The following is a 16,602-nucleotide window of genomic DNA, read 5'->3' as shown; positions in this document are numbered from 1 at the left end:
TATGGCAATGCCAGAAATCTTTGACCTTGTAGGGACATGTGTTGGTCCCTGTGTGCGTGAGAGAGAGAGAGAGAGAGAGAGAGAGAGAGTGAGTCCAGTTGCATTTTCTTATGTTTGCACATGTACACACTAATAATGCTAGCCCAGCACACAAGCGCCTGAAATAGCTCTATATTATATAAGAAACACTGGTCTGTCCTGTCCTAGATCTAATAATCTTGTACAGTAAACATACTGCTGCTCACTCAAAAATAAAAAATATGTGACATGTGGAGGGTAAAAATATGCAAATTCTGGATTGCTGCAGAATTTGAATATTTTTACCCTCCACATGCCACATATTTTTGAGTGAGAACACCTCCAGGTCTCAAACATGTGTGTTTGTGTATGTTAGGAATGGTCTAAAACTAAATTACTCAGAAGGGACCAAATACTTTCAAAGGGCGAAACAATCCTTTACGTGAATTACAACCTTTGCGATGTTACTCATACACATGTATTGCAATTGTAAAAATCACTACTGGGTTTGTTTTAAATTGTTGGTTTTTTTATGATTGCATGTGAGAGAATAAGTTCAGGCAGTCCATAACAAGAAAGAAAAGTATGGGGTGCTGGTAATTTATTCTTCCTTTTGTGTTGTGTTTTTTTGCCTCTCGTTTGCTCCTCCTCCCTGTCTGAACCCAATGTTCTGTCACTCCTCCCCTGCTGAAACTTTACCTTTAACCTACATGAGGCAAATACTCTTTCCCTGTCTTTCTCTCCCCTTTTTTTCAGCTGGCAGATTTAACCCCTTTCTTTTTCACTCTGTTGTCTGCGGTTTCTCCACGTGCAGTTATTACGTGGGAGGAGTTCCCTGTAAGAATGTGTGTACACACACACGCATATGGAAATGCATACTGCAACAGCCGGCCAGTGCAGTAAAAAAAACAGGCTTGACAAATACACCCACTAAATACTCAAGAAGCCTTGAGATTCTTCAGGCTCTTATAAGATTGTGTTTATGGAATAACTATGAGGTTATGTGTAAACATGGCTGGAATAAACAGGAACAAACATCATTATCTGCTGTCATGGTATTTCCAGCATAGAATCTGCCTAGAGATCTGGCTCTTTGTTTCACAAAGTCGCACAAGATTGACTATCAGCTGTTCGTGTTGGCGTGGGGTGACGCTAGCCCTGGCCTGCACGTGGCTTTCCCCACCCTCTGTGCTGACTTCTGTGATTGGCAGGAGCTTGGAATGTGCTGATTGGCCAAAAGTGTTCTGTGCCTCGCCTATTGGCTTAAAGAGCTGTGTTTGTGCTGGAAATGTAGAACACCAAGAGAAGGATGATGTCATAATGGTACTTAGTGAAGGAAAACACAATGTCCCTTTCCTTGCTAGAGTTCCAAATCTTAGAACTTTGTTTTGTTGTTCATTTGATACACATTTAAATTAGTATTTTAAACGTGATTAGTATTTTAAAGGAGAAAAGGAGAAGTTCCTACTTGCTACTTGTAATCATACTGTGATTTTAGGATTTTATGTCTGTCATTTCATTTCTGACAAAGACAGATTTAGAAAACATTCACTGTTACAACTTGGAGCGATTTTGAGCAATTCACAGTTCTATTGCACTTACACACATTCTTTGGTCTGTACCAAATAATACACCAAGCATGCATTTTTTTTTAACTGACATGCCTCCAGATTGGAAATTTGGGGTCAAAGAAATCCAGATTTTGTGCTAAATATGACATTATAATGGTGTTTATGCACTCATCTCATAAAAAAAAAAAAAAAAATTGTACAAAATATTTGAGGAAAAAATATTTGTCAATGCTTTTGCGTTCTCCCGCAAAAGTTTTTGCGTTCCCCCAAGAAACTTTGCGTTCACTCGCAAAGAGCTCAAAGGTTTTGTGAGCGAACGAAAAGTTTCTCAGGGGAACGCAAAAAATTGGACTTCACCGCAGTTTTAATTGGCCAAGGACCGCCCATGAGGACGTCTGACCGACATGTAAAGCAACCAATCACAGTTAGTTTTTTCCGCGTCATATTTAGGGGCGTGAAAATGTAAATTCGATGTCCATATGATAACAGATGCATCTAATAAATTATTAATTCAAGAAAGTTGTGCAAGTTTACTGCAACAATGCTGCCACGAACTTCACACAGTTTCGTTGATTCTGATAAGCGCTTATTGTCCCAGTTGTAAACACGATGGCTTTCTTCTTCCATATGAAACCCATATGATAAATTGCAGAATATCAACAGTTCTTTTTCTTTTTCATGTAGAAGTCCAAAAATGGCAAACAGTACCATAATTATTCCAAAATGTATTTTAAAGGCCATAGCTTTGCTTGACCTTTACGGCCACAGGTAGTTATTCTCTAAATACCTTCCCATCTGCTATAGGCCTCGGTGAAATGGCCCCAAAAAAGATCAAAATATATATTTTTTCATGTTATTTATTATCAGTATTTATCACAATATTCATTGTGTATGATAAATGGAGAGGAAATGCACTCCACATTTTTGTTAGACCTTAAGAATGAATGTAACATAACTTGTTTGTTTAACTTCACTACCTCCAAAGCTACCATATAAAAACCTTCAACCTTTTAAAATGTGGTCAAATTAAATTGTAACAGTTAATTTACATCAAAACGTTTATATTTGTTTGCCAAATAAAGTGTTGCCCAACATAACTTTTATTCCGTATAAATTAAAACATGGATGAAAAATATATTGGTTGTACTGTATGATATTCCAAAAATAACAATAAAAATATTACTTTGAGAAGTACATTTTTACTATACAACAGTAATATATTTCTGTCATAATTTCTTCAAGTTAAACTGAACTTTTATTTGGCAGCGGTAAAGACTTTTGAGTTTCAGTGTGTCTGACGTGAACTCTCAGAGCAGCTCTGGAGATGAAGTTCATGGGGACTGTCCTCGTATAGTGAGACATGCTGAAAATTTCTTGAGCATCACACATTCTCGAGTACAAACTAGACGAAATTGCATTACTCATTCACACGGTGGCACGTATAACATGACAAATAAATGTGTAAATGTAAAATATCTGAAACGATTTCCTCAGCTTTGCTGGATAATAAAAGTTTGGTTTTTACCGTCGCTTTTGTGTCCCTTGCCGGTTCCCCTCATTTTTTTATCCTTGTTGTTTCCAGAGCTTTCTTCACCAGTAGCTCAAACCTTAGAAAATGGCTGGCTTTTGTTTATTTCTGTTTTCTGATAGTCTGTTAGATTTATCCACATTGAGTAAAAAATGCCCAGAGATTATCATCATCAACATACATTTTATTGTGATCCAAGTTTTATTGCCCATCTGCTGTAACTTTCAAATTTTAGTAAAATCAAATGTGTTGTCAAAACACATTTGAAATGAAATTAAAGACGATTTCCCTTCAATTCCGACTTGAATATAGGCCTGTTTTTCAAACAAAACTTTTTTTTGGTTTCAGAAGACCTAGAATATTGTGCCCAAGTTGGTGTGGACTTTTTGTGTACCTTTTGGAAAACTTGGCTTTTAATTTCAAAATCATGAAACGGTAGTAAAAACAAAACAAAACATGAAGTACACTCTGAATTTTTTTTCTTTTTGTGGATGTAAGAAAAATAGTATATTAATTCAACAGAAGTGGGTCATAGAAAAGTTCTGCACAGTATGTTGTTGTCTAGAACAGCCATTCTGTGTCTCCACCCATTGGTTTTTCAGGATCAAATTTGGTTTACATAGTATTATTTTAACCACAAGGCGAGCATAGTATGTGTATTCACTTTGTGAACACCAGCTAAAATTATCACCAGTATGGAACTGGAAAAAAGGTTAATTCATGCATGCTCAGCCAGTCACCCTAGAGCCCTGTTGTAAAATGTGGTTCCAAGCCATTGACAGATTGGTGTAATGAAAAGATTCCTCAAATAGACTTCAATGCATCAGGATTGTTTTGACACAACCCTTTCAATAGGCTCTTTCTCTTTACAACTATGTTGCAAGTACTCCACCCCATGGATAATGCTGTGGATTCTGTGCCTTTTCAACCTCAAAGGTCAGAACTGTTTACACTGTATCATGAGAGGGATGTAAAACAGTACTAGATTTCATCAGATAGTTATAGAAATAATATTTGAATGTGCATCACTAACCAACATTTCAAGAAAATATTTTATTTTTATTAGTACATTTTATAGACCTGAAAATGAATGAGTGATAATTAAAACATTTCATTGCAATAGTATATATTTCCCTCTTTTAGACATTTAAACATGAACAGAATGAAAGTTTAAAGTTTAACTGTGTTACACTTTTTCAACCCTATAACATGGTGGAACCTAACAGAGTGGAAATATAAAAACTAAAAGTTTGTTTGTTCAGCCAAACAAGAGTGAATTATATTTGTGTAATATATTATAACATGATAGGCTGTTGAAATTAAACCATGTTACACCCAAGATGTTTTTTGTGTGGAATGATGTGATATACTTTCTGTGGAATACTGAAAACACACACCTTTAAGAGAGAGAGAGAGAGACAGAGAGAGAGAGAGAGAGAGAGAGAGAGAGAGAGAGAGAGAGAGAAGGCTGTGCAGTCCAGGATGACATACTCTCTGTTGGCCTGGGAGTCTGACGCTGTCAGAACAATAGGCCCATTGGCCGTCTGTAACGGACCTCAACTGCCATGTAGACGCCTTTGTTTGCAGCTCAAAGCTGTGGGTAAACCTACTCTGCTCTTGTGAATCTCACTTCTATCTGCTTCTCAGCAAACATGGAATAACTACTACCAGCACAACTAATCTGTGTTGAACTTTAGCTGTCATCGTGGGCCTGTTTCATTTGCGCGTGATCAAATAATGAGGATTCACCTGCAGTTCAATATTTAATTGGAATGATTAATGAAAATGTCCTATTGAATTGAATTTTAATTGTCAGCTTTACGTGTTTACACATACTGTATACACAATACATGTTATTCAACAGGTTCATCAGGTTGTGGAAAAAATATTTTGGAATTTCTGACTCAGAATCTGAAGTGTCGCATTTTACACGTATTTCTACATTCCATGTAAATTGACAGCTGTTTCTTATTAAGCTGTTTATCCAGGTATGTTTTGCTGCTGGAGAAATGGTGTATGCATGTTTGTTACGCCCAGTTTTCACAGCTGAGCAAAGATTGTTTGCTATGGATAAGCTACTCCTGTTTCAATAAGCATTTTTAGGCTTTGAGGCTAATCTATAGCTTTGAGGATCTAAATGCTAGTGAACTCCTACAACTAGACAAAATTAACTTTATAGCTGATATATCATCTTGTTCGCATACATGGACATTTTTATCCAACTGCTCTTTAGATTGAGTAGGTCTCTCCATCATCTGACACTGACTAGTAATTAGCAAGTAGTAAGGAAATGGTTTTGCCACACTGTGAGGTGAACTGCTGACAAACCACACAGTATTTCCTACCCCAAGGAAAGAAAAAACGTTTCATGGAGACAAACTTGTCTTCTCAGAAACAAAAAAAAAGATATTTAAACCTACTGTACAATCTGATAATCCAGATGTGAGAGTGTGTTACTCTGAGAAAGGATATGCCACAAGTTATCTGAGTAATCTTGCTCTTTTTTTTAGTTTTTTTTATTATTAAATGGCAACATGTCAGTAATTCAATCCATGTATCTTTTTAGAAGCAGCAGAGGAGTTCTTTGAGTATGATCCTGAGGAGTTCCTGGTGTTCCTGACACTCCTGATCACAGAAGGACGGACTCCAGAATGTTCCGTAAAGGGGCGGACCGAGGGTGTTCACTGCCCACCCGCCCAGTCTGCTATGCCTGTCCTCACCAAACATGAATGCAGCGACAAAATACCACAGGTGGGTTACATCTTTTTATCCACCCGAGTTGGGGCATTTAGTAGTTACATTTTACGATTCGTAAGAGTAAAAATATGAGATGTTAAGATCTTGCATAAGGGCATCCAATTAGTATGCCCTTATGCAATAAGTACAAAAGCTGTACATCTCTGAGAAAATGCTACCCTTTCAATTCTTTATTAACAGGGACCAGCAAATCATCATGTCTGGAAACCTGATTGACAACAGTCAAAATGTTTGAAATTCCATTTTTTGCCACTAGTGACAAGGAAATTGCACACGTCACCTTTAGGTTGTTGTGCATACTGTTTAGGTTATTTTGCATCTTGTGTCATACAGTAAAGAAAGAAAAAACTTTTTCCCCAATACAGTGTCGTCAGGCAAGGAGAATAAGGTCAGAGGTCATGTTACTATGGCGCAATCACATCCCCATCATGATCGAGGTAATGCTGCTTCCCGACTGTTGCTACAGCGATGAAGGCTCGACCACAGACTGCACGGACCTAAATGACCCAGCAATAAAGCAAGATGCGCTCTTACTAGAGAGATGGACTTTACAGCCAGTACCCAGAGAGTAAGACATACTCGTCACTTACAGTACTTGTAATATACATTCTTTCACACAGATCTAGGGAGATTTAACAAAGTGGTTTTGGTATTTGTTGCAGGAGTGGAGATCGATTTATTGAGGAGAAAACCTTGCTGTTGGCCGTGCGTTCCTACGTGTTTTTCTCGCAGCTCAGCGCGTGGCTCAGTGCCTCTCACGGACTTGTACCTAGAAACATCCTTTACAGGTAACATACTCTACAGATAAACAACTTCTTTCAAGGGTGGGAAAGAATGATGAGGTTTTTCTGATGTAGACAAGAGCTGTCTATCTCAAACGCTGTTTTCTGTAACAGTGAGCTGTTGATTCCAATAAGGTTTGTCGTTAGTAGCACATTGCAAAGTTAAATCTGTGATAGTCTAATAATGATAGAAATACAAAAATGTAAAAAATTAGTAAAGTACGAATTATTTTTAGCACTCATTTATCAATAATTGTTGTTATACAGCATTTCTTTAGGACTCTCAATAGGTTTTGGAACATGGCCAATGTGTATGTTGGTAATTCCATAGGGCTTGTTCATGAAACATGAGCAGAAATTAAATAAAAGTACTGTGTAAAAAGTCAATAAAACCATCCAGAAGATTTTGTATTTGCCTTTCAGGAGAATATTTTGATCAGGAGAGACAGGAAGTCAGGAGAGTCAAGAGAGAAAGGAAGAAAGACCTTACATTGTTTTCTGACAATCCCATTTGCTATATTTTGCAGAATAAGTGCAGCTGATGAAGAACTGATATGGAACTTCTCTCAAACACCCTCTGAACATGCCTTCCCTGTCCCAAATGTGTCCCATAGTGTCGCTCTCAAAGTGCGGGTTCAGTCTTTGCCCCGCCAGCCCAAATACCCCGTACTCAAATGTAGCATCCACTCAGGTCTTGGTTTTTTGGGCAAGAGAGGCCTGGAGCGTGGCGAGGGTGGCAACCGTGCTGGAGAGAACTGCAGTTCCCTCCGTCTGCCAGGATCTCCACTCTTCTCCAGACCGCTACGTCCTTCTCCACCTCCCCACAGCCCTCTTAACACCCGTAAATGCCCCCCTCGCCCTGAGTCCCCTCTCCCACCAGGCAAAGCAGTCAAGTGGCTGTATTCTCGGCTGAATGGCGGTGTGGACGCCTCCCCTACGGAGGCGTATAACCCGTGTACTAATGGGGCAGAGAGCCCCAAGACATCAACCATGGAGTCACCAATTCGTGGTTTTAAATCACTCTCCATCACTGACCCTTTATTTACCCCCAGTCTAAGCCCCAGCTCCATCTCAGGTGAAACCAACCCCCTCATTGGCTCCCTGCTTCAGGAAAGACAGGAAGTCATTGCTCGCATTGCTCAGCGATTGAATTTCTGCGACCCTACTGCTCCCCATCTCCCTGATGCTCTCTTCACTTCTCAAGAACCTCCAGGACACAAAACAACCTGGAACTCATCACAGGATAAGGAGCGCTTGAAGAAATCCAAAGAACCCCTCTTCTCAGTCCCCCAGCCTCAAAACCACAATGGAACCAGTCCAGAATTCCCAGAGAGGAGCCGGTCTTCTCTCTTCAACACCCCCTTGAGCCCTAGAAGCAGAACACGGCTGGTTGGAGTTGACCGTGAATCAAAAACCTCCCCAAAACCCTCAACATGTAGGCGGCTGGTACTCAGTGACCAGTCCGCTGAGGGTTCGCTGATTGCAGATGCTGTTCAGGACATTTCGAGGTTGATTCAGGAGCGACTGCAACATTCCTACAGTCTCCTGAATGGCACCTATAAATTGAAGACCTCTCATAATGAACAGGTTGGTGCAAACCACGGAGCCCAGACAAATGGCTTTGTATCACCACCAAGCCATAAGAAGTGCACAAGTGCACCCAATGGTGAGGCAAGCACAGATCCTCGTATGTCTCAAGCAACAAAATGTTGCAGATCTCCTGACTCTAGTCGCAGTAAGCGAGACTGTTCCCCTAGACCACTAAACGTGGCCAGCTCAAAACTTGAAGACCACAGCGTCACAAAATCACAGACTTTAACGGCAAGTAATCAGCAACAGTATGCCAGTAGAGAGTCCTGGGCCTCCTTGAAAAACAACTCTAGCCATGCAAGCTCTCCTCAGGAGAATGGGCTGACCCAGACTGGATACCTCCAGCCCTTCAAGACCCAAGAGGCAATCCATGAGAAAGGAGCAGAAAAGCATGTCCGGGATGGGTCCACTTGTCCTGAGAAGGACGAGAACCAGGAGCCCTGGACGTCCCCCTCTAGCACATCAGTCAACCTTACCTTCAATTCCTCTAGTCCTGCCAAGAGCAGTTATACAGTGAGTTGATATGTCTTTCCTACCATATGATTTTTTAAGTTCAAGTGTATTTATAGGATTACTTTTGTTTTGTTTTAAAACCTTGTCATGCCATGTAAAACCTATCTTAATATGCTTTTAGTTAATGTGGAGAGTTTTGAATCTATTCCTTTGGAACCCAGTCTATCAGAGCACTTACATTGCCATTTTACTTAATTTAATGTTCTCTGCTGAATTTATCCTCTTTTTAATAACAGAGACGCCCTCCTTCCCCTCTGAAGTCATGCAATAACTGGAAGAAACAGAATCGCCACTCCATAGACGGAACTGCAACAAAAGCCTTCCACCCCTGCACAGGCCTACCTCTCCTCTCCAGCCCTGTAAGAGCACAGATCCCTCTGTTGCCCTCCAACACATAGATTATAGCACAGCATCTTATTGAAAGGGCCCCAAAGTCTTTGTATCTGACTCATCTAGCCTCAAATGAAGTCTCATGGGCCACAATAGACCTATAATAAAAACTTCCTCCCTATAACCCAAGTTTTTATTAATACTTTCCATAAATACTCTTGGTAAATTAAGCCCATTAGTGTTTTCAAATCATACCGATGTCAGTTTTTATCTGTGGACTGAGTTCTGATTTGTGCCGTATGACTCAAGCACTTCGCTGTGTGTGGGAGTTTGGTGCTGTTACTCCAGATGAGTGGTGCTCTTGTTCTTTCAGATGAGATCCACTCAGATGTAGTTCTTACTCTTTCTATTGGTTTTCATTAAATGTTACAAACAACTGAATCCGGTTGCAAACTTTGGAATAGTCTCCCTCTTTCATATGAGGTCTGCTTCTTTATTGGGCATTTTTTTAGCTACTCTTAAATCATATAGTACAGTACTTTGGATCAATGTATATTGTGTATAAATGTGCTTTATAGATAAATGTTGTTGTTAATATACCACTGTATTATCACCTGACACCATATTATAGCACACACAATATTTTTTGATTTACAAAAACTTTAAGCACATTTTGCAAGTGGTCACAAGCTTGCAAAACAAAGATGTAAATGTGTTCATCTGCTTCCTCCTTTTTTCCCCTCAGGTTCCTCAAAGAAAAAGCCAGACAGGATATTTTGATTTAGACACATCTCTGATTCATTGCAGAGGTGTTCCATGGGCAGCCAATAAGAGGTATGACTTTCGTTCCTCGCTTTATTTCCTGCTGTAGTGCCATTGTTCCGAATTTCACTGACATTTCCTTTACTGAGACTTTTCTACATACACTGCCATCTGCTGTGCACACATACACTAGAGTTATCCCTAAAGCTACAGACTACCCAAAATGGCTGACTGAACTTTGTGTGTGTGTGTGTGTGTGTGTGTGTCTGTCTCTATGTGTGTGTTTGCAGGGTTTTGAAAAGATCACAAGACTGTGATGAGTCTCAGCAGCAGATCCTCAGTGCCAGCGCTCCACCCGCCAGCCTCAGTCTTTTAGGAAACTTTGAGGTAGATGAACAAATTATTTCACACACTCACACACACACACACATGTTGGATCTCCATGTTTTATGGGGACGTTCCATAGACATAATTATTTTAATACTGTAAAAACTATTTATTCTATCCCCTAACCCAAACTATAACCCTAACAGAAAACTTCCTACATTTTTACAATTTAAATAACTTTATTTCGTTTAGTTTAGCTCACGTCTGATTACAAATTTTCCCCCAAAATATATTTAAGTAGGTACACACAAATGCATGCTTTTTTCACTGTATTTTTCAGGATATCGCATAGACATTTATATCAGGTTAATGATATTTTCTACCAGACCCCTACCTCTAAACAACTCTCACAGATACCTGTGCAAAACCCTAGATTTAATTATAAACAGATTTTACGCCTTTTTATAAGTCTTTACATTTTCACAAAAAAAAAAACAAATACAACATTTAGTAGTATGATTCATAAGATTTTTTCAAAGTTTTATGGTTTCAAAGTTTCAAAGGTTATACTATCCTTGAGGGGACAAAAAGGAATACCTGGACCACACACACGCGCACACACACACACACACACACACACAATTAGTGAACAACCCTTTGAGTGAACACCCTCTGTCTTTATTTGGCCTAATGATATTGTCTTTATCCTGATCACACATTAAACATATGCCTCTAATGGATGGATGGATGGATGGATGGATGAATGGAAAGATAGACAGATGTTTCTTTGTGTGTGTTGATGTGTATTTCTGTGTGTTTTTGTGTAGGAGTGTGTATTGAATTATCGTTTGGAGCCATTGGGCACTATTGAGGGTTTCACAGCAGAGGTTGGCGCCAGCGGAACCTTCTGCCCCAGTCACATGACCTTACCTGTGGACGTGTTATTCTACAGCGTCTCTGATGATAACGCACCTTCCCCCTACATGGTAATGGCCCAAGCTGAGTTTCTTACATATTTTGTGTACTTGTTTTGAATATGTTACAGGAAAGTCAGTATTTGGCTGACTTTACTGTAAAGTCAAGTAAAAGTAACTTTACAGTAAAAAAGTTACTTTTTTATGCTCCCCCATAGAGCATAAATGTAATACAAACATATTTTAAGGAGTCAATACAAAATTTTAAATGTTTAAATACTATATCTTTATTGAATTCTCTTGCTTCTCTTCAGGGTGTCATAAACTTGGAGTCCCTCGGTAAGAGGGGATATCGAGTACCTCCTTCAGGAACCATTCAAGTGGTAAGATTCATCAAATTATTTTAAAGACCTACATTATTATCTGCTTGCGCACTATGTTTCATGGTAATGACACACTTTTGCAAATGAGTCATAACTACTCATAAGTGTGTGTAATAACCATCAGACAATACTGTGAGAACAAAGGACAATGTCAACCATTAAAATTGTGTACAGATGCGCCCTCTACTGGTGAATGTGTAGAAATTACATTTACATGCAAACAGAACAATAGTAAAAAAAAAAGTAAAAAAATAACCCCTTACTCAACTTTTCAGTGTAGTCCTTTCATATCATACATTTTTTTAAAGCAACAGTCTTTTCAATGGTAACTGACATTATGACCCAAATGTTACTGACACTTGTGCTTGGAATATCCCTTTAAATTCTTTGATTTGCATTAGTCATGAACAAATTACTCTGATTCACTCTTTTCAATAAATGTTTTTTGGAGGATAGTGAAATAAAACAGTTATTTTATGTTTTTGAAGGTTTCCCTGCCCACTTAAATTAGTAGCATGTGTTTCTGATGAAATGCTCACCGACTGTTACTGTAAATGTGTCTGGATTTGCAATTGCATGCATGTTTTCTGCTTTGGATTTTGTAGCTTTGATGCTCAGCGAATGTTTTGTCTTTTGTCTCTGAATGTCAGACCTTATTTAACCCCAATAAGACAGTGGTGAAGATGTTTGTGGTGATGTATGATCTGAGAGAAATGCCCGCCAGCCATCAGACATTCCTGCGGCAGAGAACCTTCTCAGTCCCAGTCAAACGCGAGTACAATGGACAGAACAACAAAAAGCCGTCCTCACTGGGGCAAGGACGAACTCTCCGCTACCTTGTCCATCTGAGGTCAGTACCATGGCCTTGAGTGCTCACTTATTTTCATTCAGGCATACAGGGCTTAAATGCTCAGTGTATGTCAAATGGTCGTAAAGCTTTTGGTCTAGACCACACTTTCTCAACAGGTATCTTGTGGCCTAGACATGCCTATTCATGAGTATACTTATTTTAACTGGTCCCCAGAAGTCGCATGATAAGGTGTGTGAAAATGCATCTTGGAAACACCTCCAGGCAGCTATTTTCTGATCTTCAATGAGGATTCAAATCTCCAAAGCTGTTTGTCAGGCTTACCTTTCATAACATCGATGCACTGATTTTTCGGCCACTGAAAAGTGATAAAGAGAAAATGATCCAGAACCGTAAAGCCTTTTACATGTAGAAAAACAGCATTCAAATGAAATAGGTATAATTATATTTAATGTAAATATTGACTGATGGTGATATCTTACCAAAAAGAGCTTGAATTTATAGTACATGTGAAATGAGAAGCGGTTTTAGTTTTTGGAAGGTGATACCAGTTTTCCTAGTAATACTAGTAAAACCTGGATACAGATACATTTAATTTACTTCAAAATATTTTTAAAAATTGTTGGAGCCTGTATACGGACCAATTAATTTTAATTATTGTAATCACGTTTATTAAAGTAACTATATATTAATATAATTCATAGTCATTCCATATTAAAATTAGCAGTTGGGGTTTCATATGTAGGCCCAGTGGGCCATGAATCATTCATGTAGATATTTCTCATGTTCAACCCATATAAATAGAATAAGTTAGTAGAATTAGCATGAAATTAAAATGTCCCTGGAACAGGCAGTCTGGACATTGTCTTTAATTTTTAATTAAATGTATGATTAAAAATAATTATAATTATTTATAATTATTCTATTTTATAATTAGTATAATATTATGCTGCATAAATAGCATGACATTTTTCAACATGGACAGTCGTTTTTGATAACTGGATAAGACTTCTTTAAAGGTTGTTTCTGTTGTTTTTTTGTTAACAGACTTGTATATTTTTACACTAAGTGCCAAACAAAATTACAAAAGAAAGAAGCCAAAGAGTAAGGCAGGTGGTGGTAACTTTTGACCCAATCGACCTGTTTCTCCCTTTTCCCATCGCATATCAGATCAGAATAATGTTTATTTAAAAAAAAAAATGAAGAAAATATTTGAAAAAAGTGGAAATAAAGTGGCTAACGGGTATTTAATATTAGGAAAAAAGTGTTTATCGGTTAGGATTAGGGGTAGATGTGGGGAGGGCTTTATTGTCCAAGTAAGGCCGCAACCATTTAATGGTTTTAATAAATATAATCATTCATACTCAATATGTTGTTATTATTGCATACTGTTTTATAATGTACTATAATAAACTGAGGTGCAAATAGTATCTATCAACTATTTATACTTTTTTTTTTCACTTTTTTCGTTTTCACTTACTTTTTTTTCACTCATCGCTTTTTTAGCCTCTGCCTTTATTTAAAGACGCCTAATTTTATGTCAGGCACCAATCATTTTAATAGACACATTTAATGATACTTTTTTAGTATAATAATTTAGTATTATATATAATACTATCCCCCCCACACCACACACACACACACACACACACACACACACACACACACACACACACACAAAAAAGAAAAAAAAGAAAAATTGTGCCTCTTTTGAAATAAGACTCCACCAAGGATTCAACATTCTGAGCCATCAAACTCCCCCTTGAGGAAGACAAAGAAACTGTTGTTAGCTTGCTGTATTTGCCACCTAGTGGTTTAAACATGTTACCAAAATATGTCTGATCAGTTGTTGTATGCATGACACTAGTTACTCTTATTAACTGTTTGACCTTTATTGTTCTCCATCTGTTTCTCAGGTTCCAGAGCTCCAAATCTGGAAAGATCTACCTCCATCGGGACATCCGGCTCCTCTTCTCCCGTAAATCCATGGAAGTGGACAGTGGTGCTGCCTATGAGCTCAAGTCATTCACAGAGTCACCTGCCGACCCCCCTTTCTCTCCCAGATGCTAATTTAATCTAGTCTAGTATATTCTGATTTTAATCCAGCATAGGGGCCTTACTAAATCAAAATCTGTCATCTGCTTGTATGGGAATTAAAAATAGAGAAGCCCACTAACACACACCAACATACACAGGACTGTTCACATTAATGCCCCTAAAAATACACACCAATGAATCGTCAGTGCTTTGGTTTAAAACAACAGATGGTTGGGAGTTCATTTAGGCTAATTTCCAGATGTTTGGAATGGCGTGAGCAGACATGATGCAGAAAAACTAAATCCATGGACCATTAGAAAAAAAAGAAGAAAAAAAAAAGTCTAGTAACTGAATAACTGCAAGGATGTTTGAAGAGCACTGTGTTTTTCCACCACAACTGGAACAAAATAAGTTTTGTTCAATTACTTTTTTTCTTTGTACTGTTACCAAACCACTTTAATCGGAAGTGTTGCAATAGAAAAACAAATATCTTACTAGCTTAGTGTTTACATATTTACTTTTTTTTTTTTTGTCATCAGTTATTTAATATTTAAATTGAACTTTCATTTACTGCACATGTGATGCCCGTTGTGCAAAACATTATGATGTAGTACAAGATATGTTTCAATCATACCATGTATTTTTGTCTTTCAAATTCAGATCTTAAATAAAAGAATTATATATTGTATCTATAAAATTAACTTTAAGCATGCATATGTTTGTGCTCTGTTTTAGACTTTTTTAAAAATGCATAGGGGTGTTTCCTATGTTGTGGGGCCAAAATGCCCCCACAAGGATTGTAATACCAGAAATCTTGTATCTTTTTGGGACATTATTTGAAAATGTTAAAATGCTGAAAGTTTTCGTGATGGATAGGGTTAGGGGATAGAATATACAGTTTGTACAGTATAAACCATGTCTATGGAATTTCCCCATAAAACCTGAAAACCTCAGCATGGCGTAGTGGGTAGCCAGGGTTACAGTCATAACCTGAGGGAATGTCTGCCTCACTAGGCTGTAAATTTGCACAAACTGAGTGGACATAGCATAAATTGACTCTATGAATTACTCATTCAGAGTCAGAACCCCACGGGAACATCCCATGTAGCCATCCCCAAGCCAATATACTAAGAAAGATCCCCAAACTTTTATGCTCTACAGCAAGGGATGTCCCGGCTGTTACACCTTTCTCCCTCCCTTGTGGAACAGGCCTCAGCCCTTTCTGGCCCCAAGAGCAGAGCTCTAAGAGGAAAATATCCAACATAGCCTTGGCTATGTAAGGCTATGTTATCTTATTTGACAACATAGAGAGCAGCCTACCGCAGGGGAGCTTCTACTCCATTTTAACAACCCCAGATTTATTAGGTGAGAATAGCTCATACCCTGATCTGAGTAAAGGCACTTCTCCAGCACTCACTATAGTTAATGGCTAAACTATAGAATGCTACAATGATATGGGACACCATCGGCTATCCACCACCACTCATTAGTTGTAACACTGATCATACCATCCTTATCCTTTACTCAGGAAAGGGAGGCAAACAAGAACAGGACATAATGCAGTTTGCCCAATTACTCTCATCACCCATGCCCTAAGGGAACCGCAGGGCAGCCTAGGCCCTACTTAAAAGACCCCAGTGTAACTGGGGGAGGGCAGCTCATACCCTGTCTTAAGTCAAGGCACTCTACCGAAGACCCGCTATAGCTAGCACTTAATTTTTATTTTTTATTTTTTAAGACCACTAAACCATAGTAACCGACAGATAATGAGGAAGGACTCCACCACAAGCGATGCCCGTCAGGCTCTTCCCTATGCTCTGCCTACAATTCCTGCAATCCATCCCACCCTGCCAACTCGGTGGCCATGGGACCTGAACCGTGAGGTGCTGACCCTCGACTCTCATCCCTCAAGAGAGAGTCAAGCATTGGTGGAGTTTCCTACAGCGGACACATCGCTCTGTGGAAGTGCTAGATTCTTATCTTCCTAGAGAGAATCAAGCAATAACAGAGCCTCTTACTGCGAATGTATCGCCATAAGTGCCTTCAAACTCCCTCGAAAGCCAAACGTGCTCCTTGCAAACGTTACATTTTTATCCCTCAGGAGAAAATCAAGCAAGAGCAGAGTTCTTACCGTGAATGCAACGTGCATCCAGCTCCCTTTGAGCTTACATACAAACAAGCGGCTCCTGAAGACAAGTCGTCTGTTTAAACATTTTCATTAATAGTGAGAGTTATGTTTGAATCCGAGATTGTTCTCATTTTTTTCTCATTTATTGTAGTGG

At 38.7% G+C, this 16,602-nt stretch overlaps 1 protein-coding gene across 1 annotated transcript in view; it reads left to right on the top strand.

Moving 5' to 3' along the window:
* The window catches only part of atosa (atos homolog A), a 39,128-nt gene extending 24,094 nt beyond the window's left edge, over positions 1-15,034 (top strand). The window contains exons 2-12 of the mRNA XM_084124277.1: positions 5,684-5,868; positions 6,240-6,442; positions 6,537-6,662; positions 7,184-8,759; positions 8,996-9,118; positions 9,835-9,923; positions 10,142-10,238; positions 11,006-11,164; positions 11,407-11,475; positions 12,126-12,325; positions 14,200-15,034. Coding sequence (XP_083980403.1) covers positions 5,684-5,868; positions 6,240-6,442; positions 6,537-6,662; positions 7,184-8,759; positions 8,996-9,118; positions 9,835-9,923; positions 10,142-10,238; positions 11,006-11,164; positions 11,407-11,475; positions 12,126-12,325; positions 14,200-14,353 — 2,981 coding nt within the window. The 3' untranslated portion in view covers positions 14,354-15,034. The remainder of the gene's footprint in view (positions 1-5,683; positions 5,869-6,239; positions 6,443-6,536; positions 6,663-7,183; positions 8,760-8,995; positions 9,119-9,834; positions 9,924-10,141; positions 10,239-11,005; positions 11,165-11,406; positions 11,476-12,125; positions 12,326-14,199) is intronic.
* Positions 15,035-16,602: the final 1,568 nt, after the last annotated feature.

This window comes from Abramis brama (assembly GCF_963993115.1).
Source record: "Abramis brama genome assembly, chromosome: 9".
In the NCBI taxonomy this organism is placed as follows: domain Eukaryota; kingdom Metazoa; phylum Chordata; class Actinopteri; order Cypriniformes; family Leuciscidae; genus Abramis; species Abramis brama.
The sequence above is the reverse complement of the archived record's forward strand: the minus strand, read 5'-3'. Positions and strand labels throughout refer to the sequence as shown.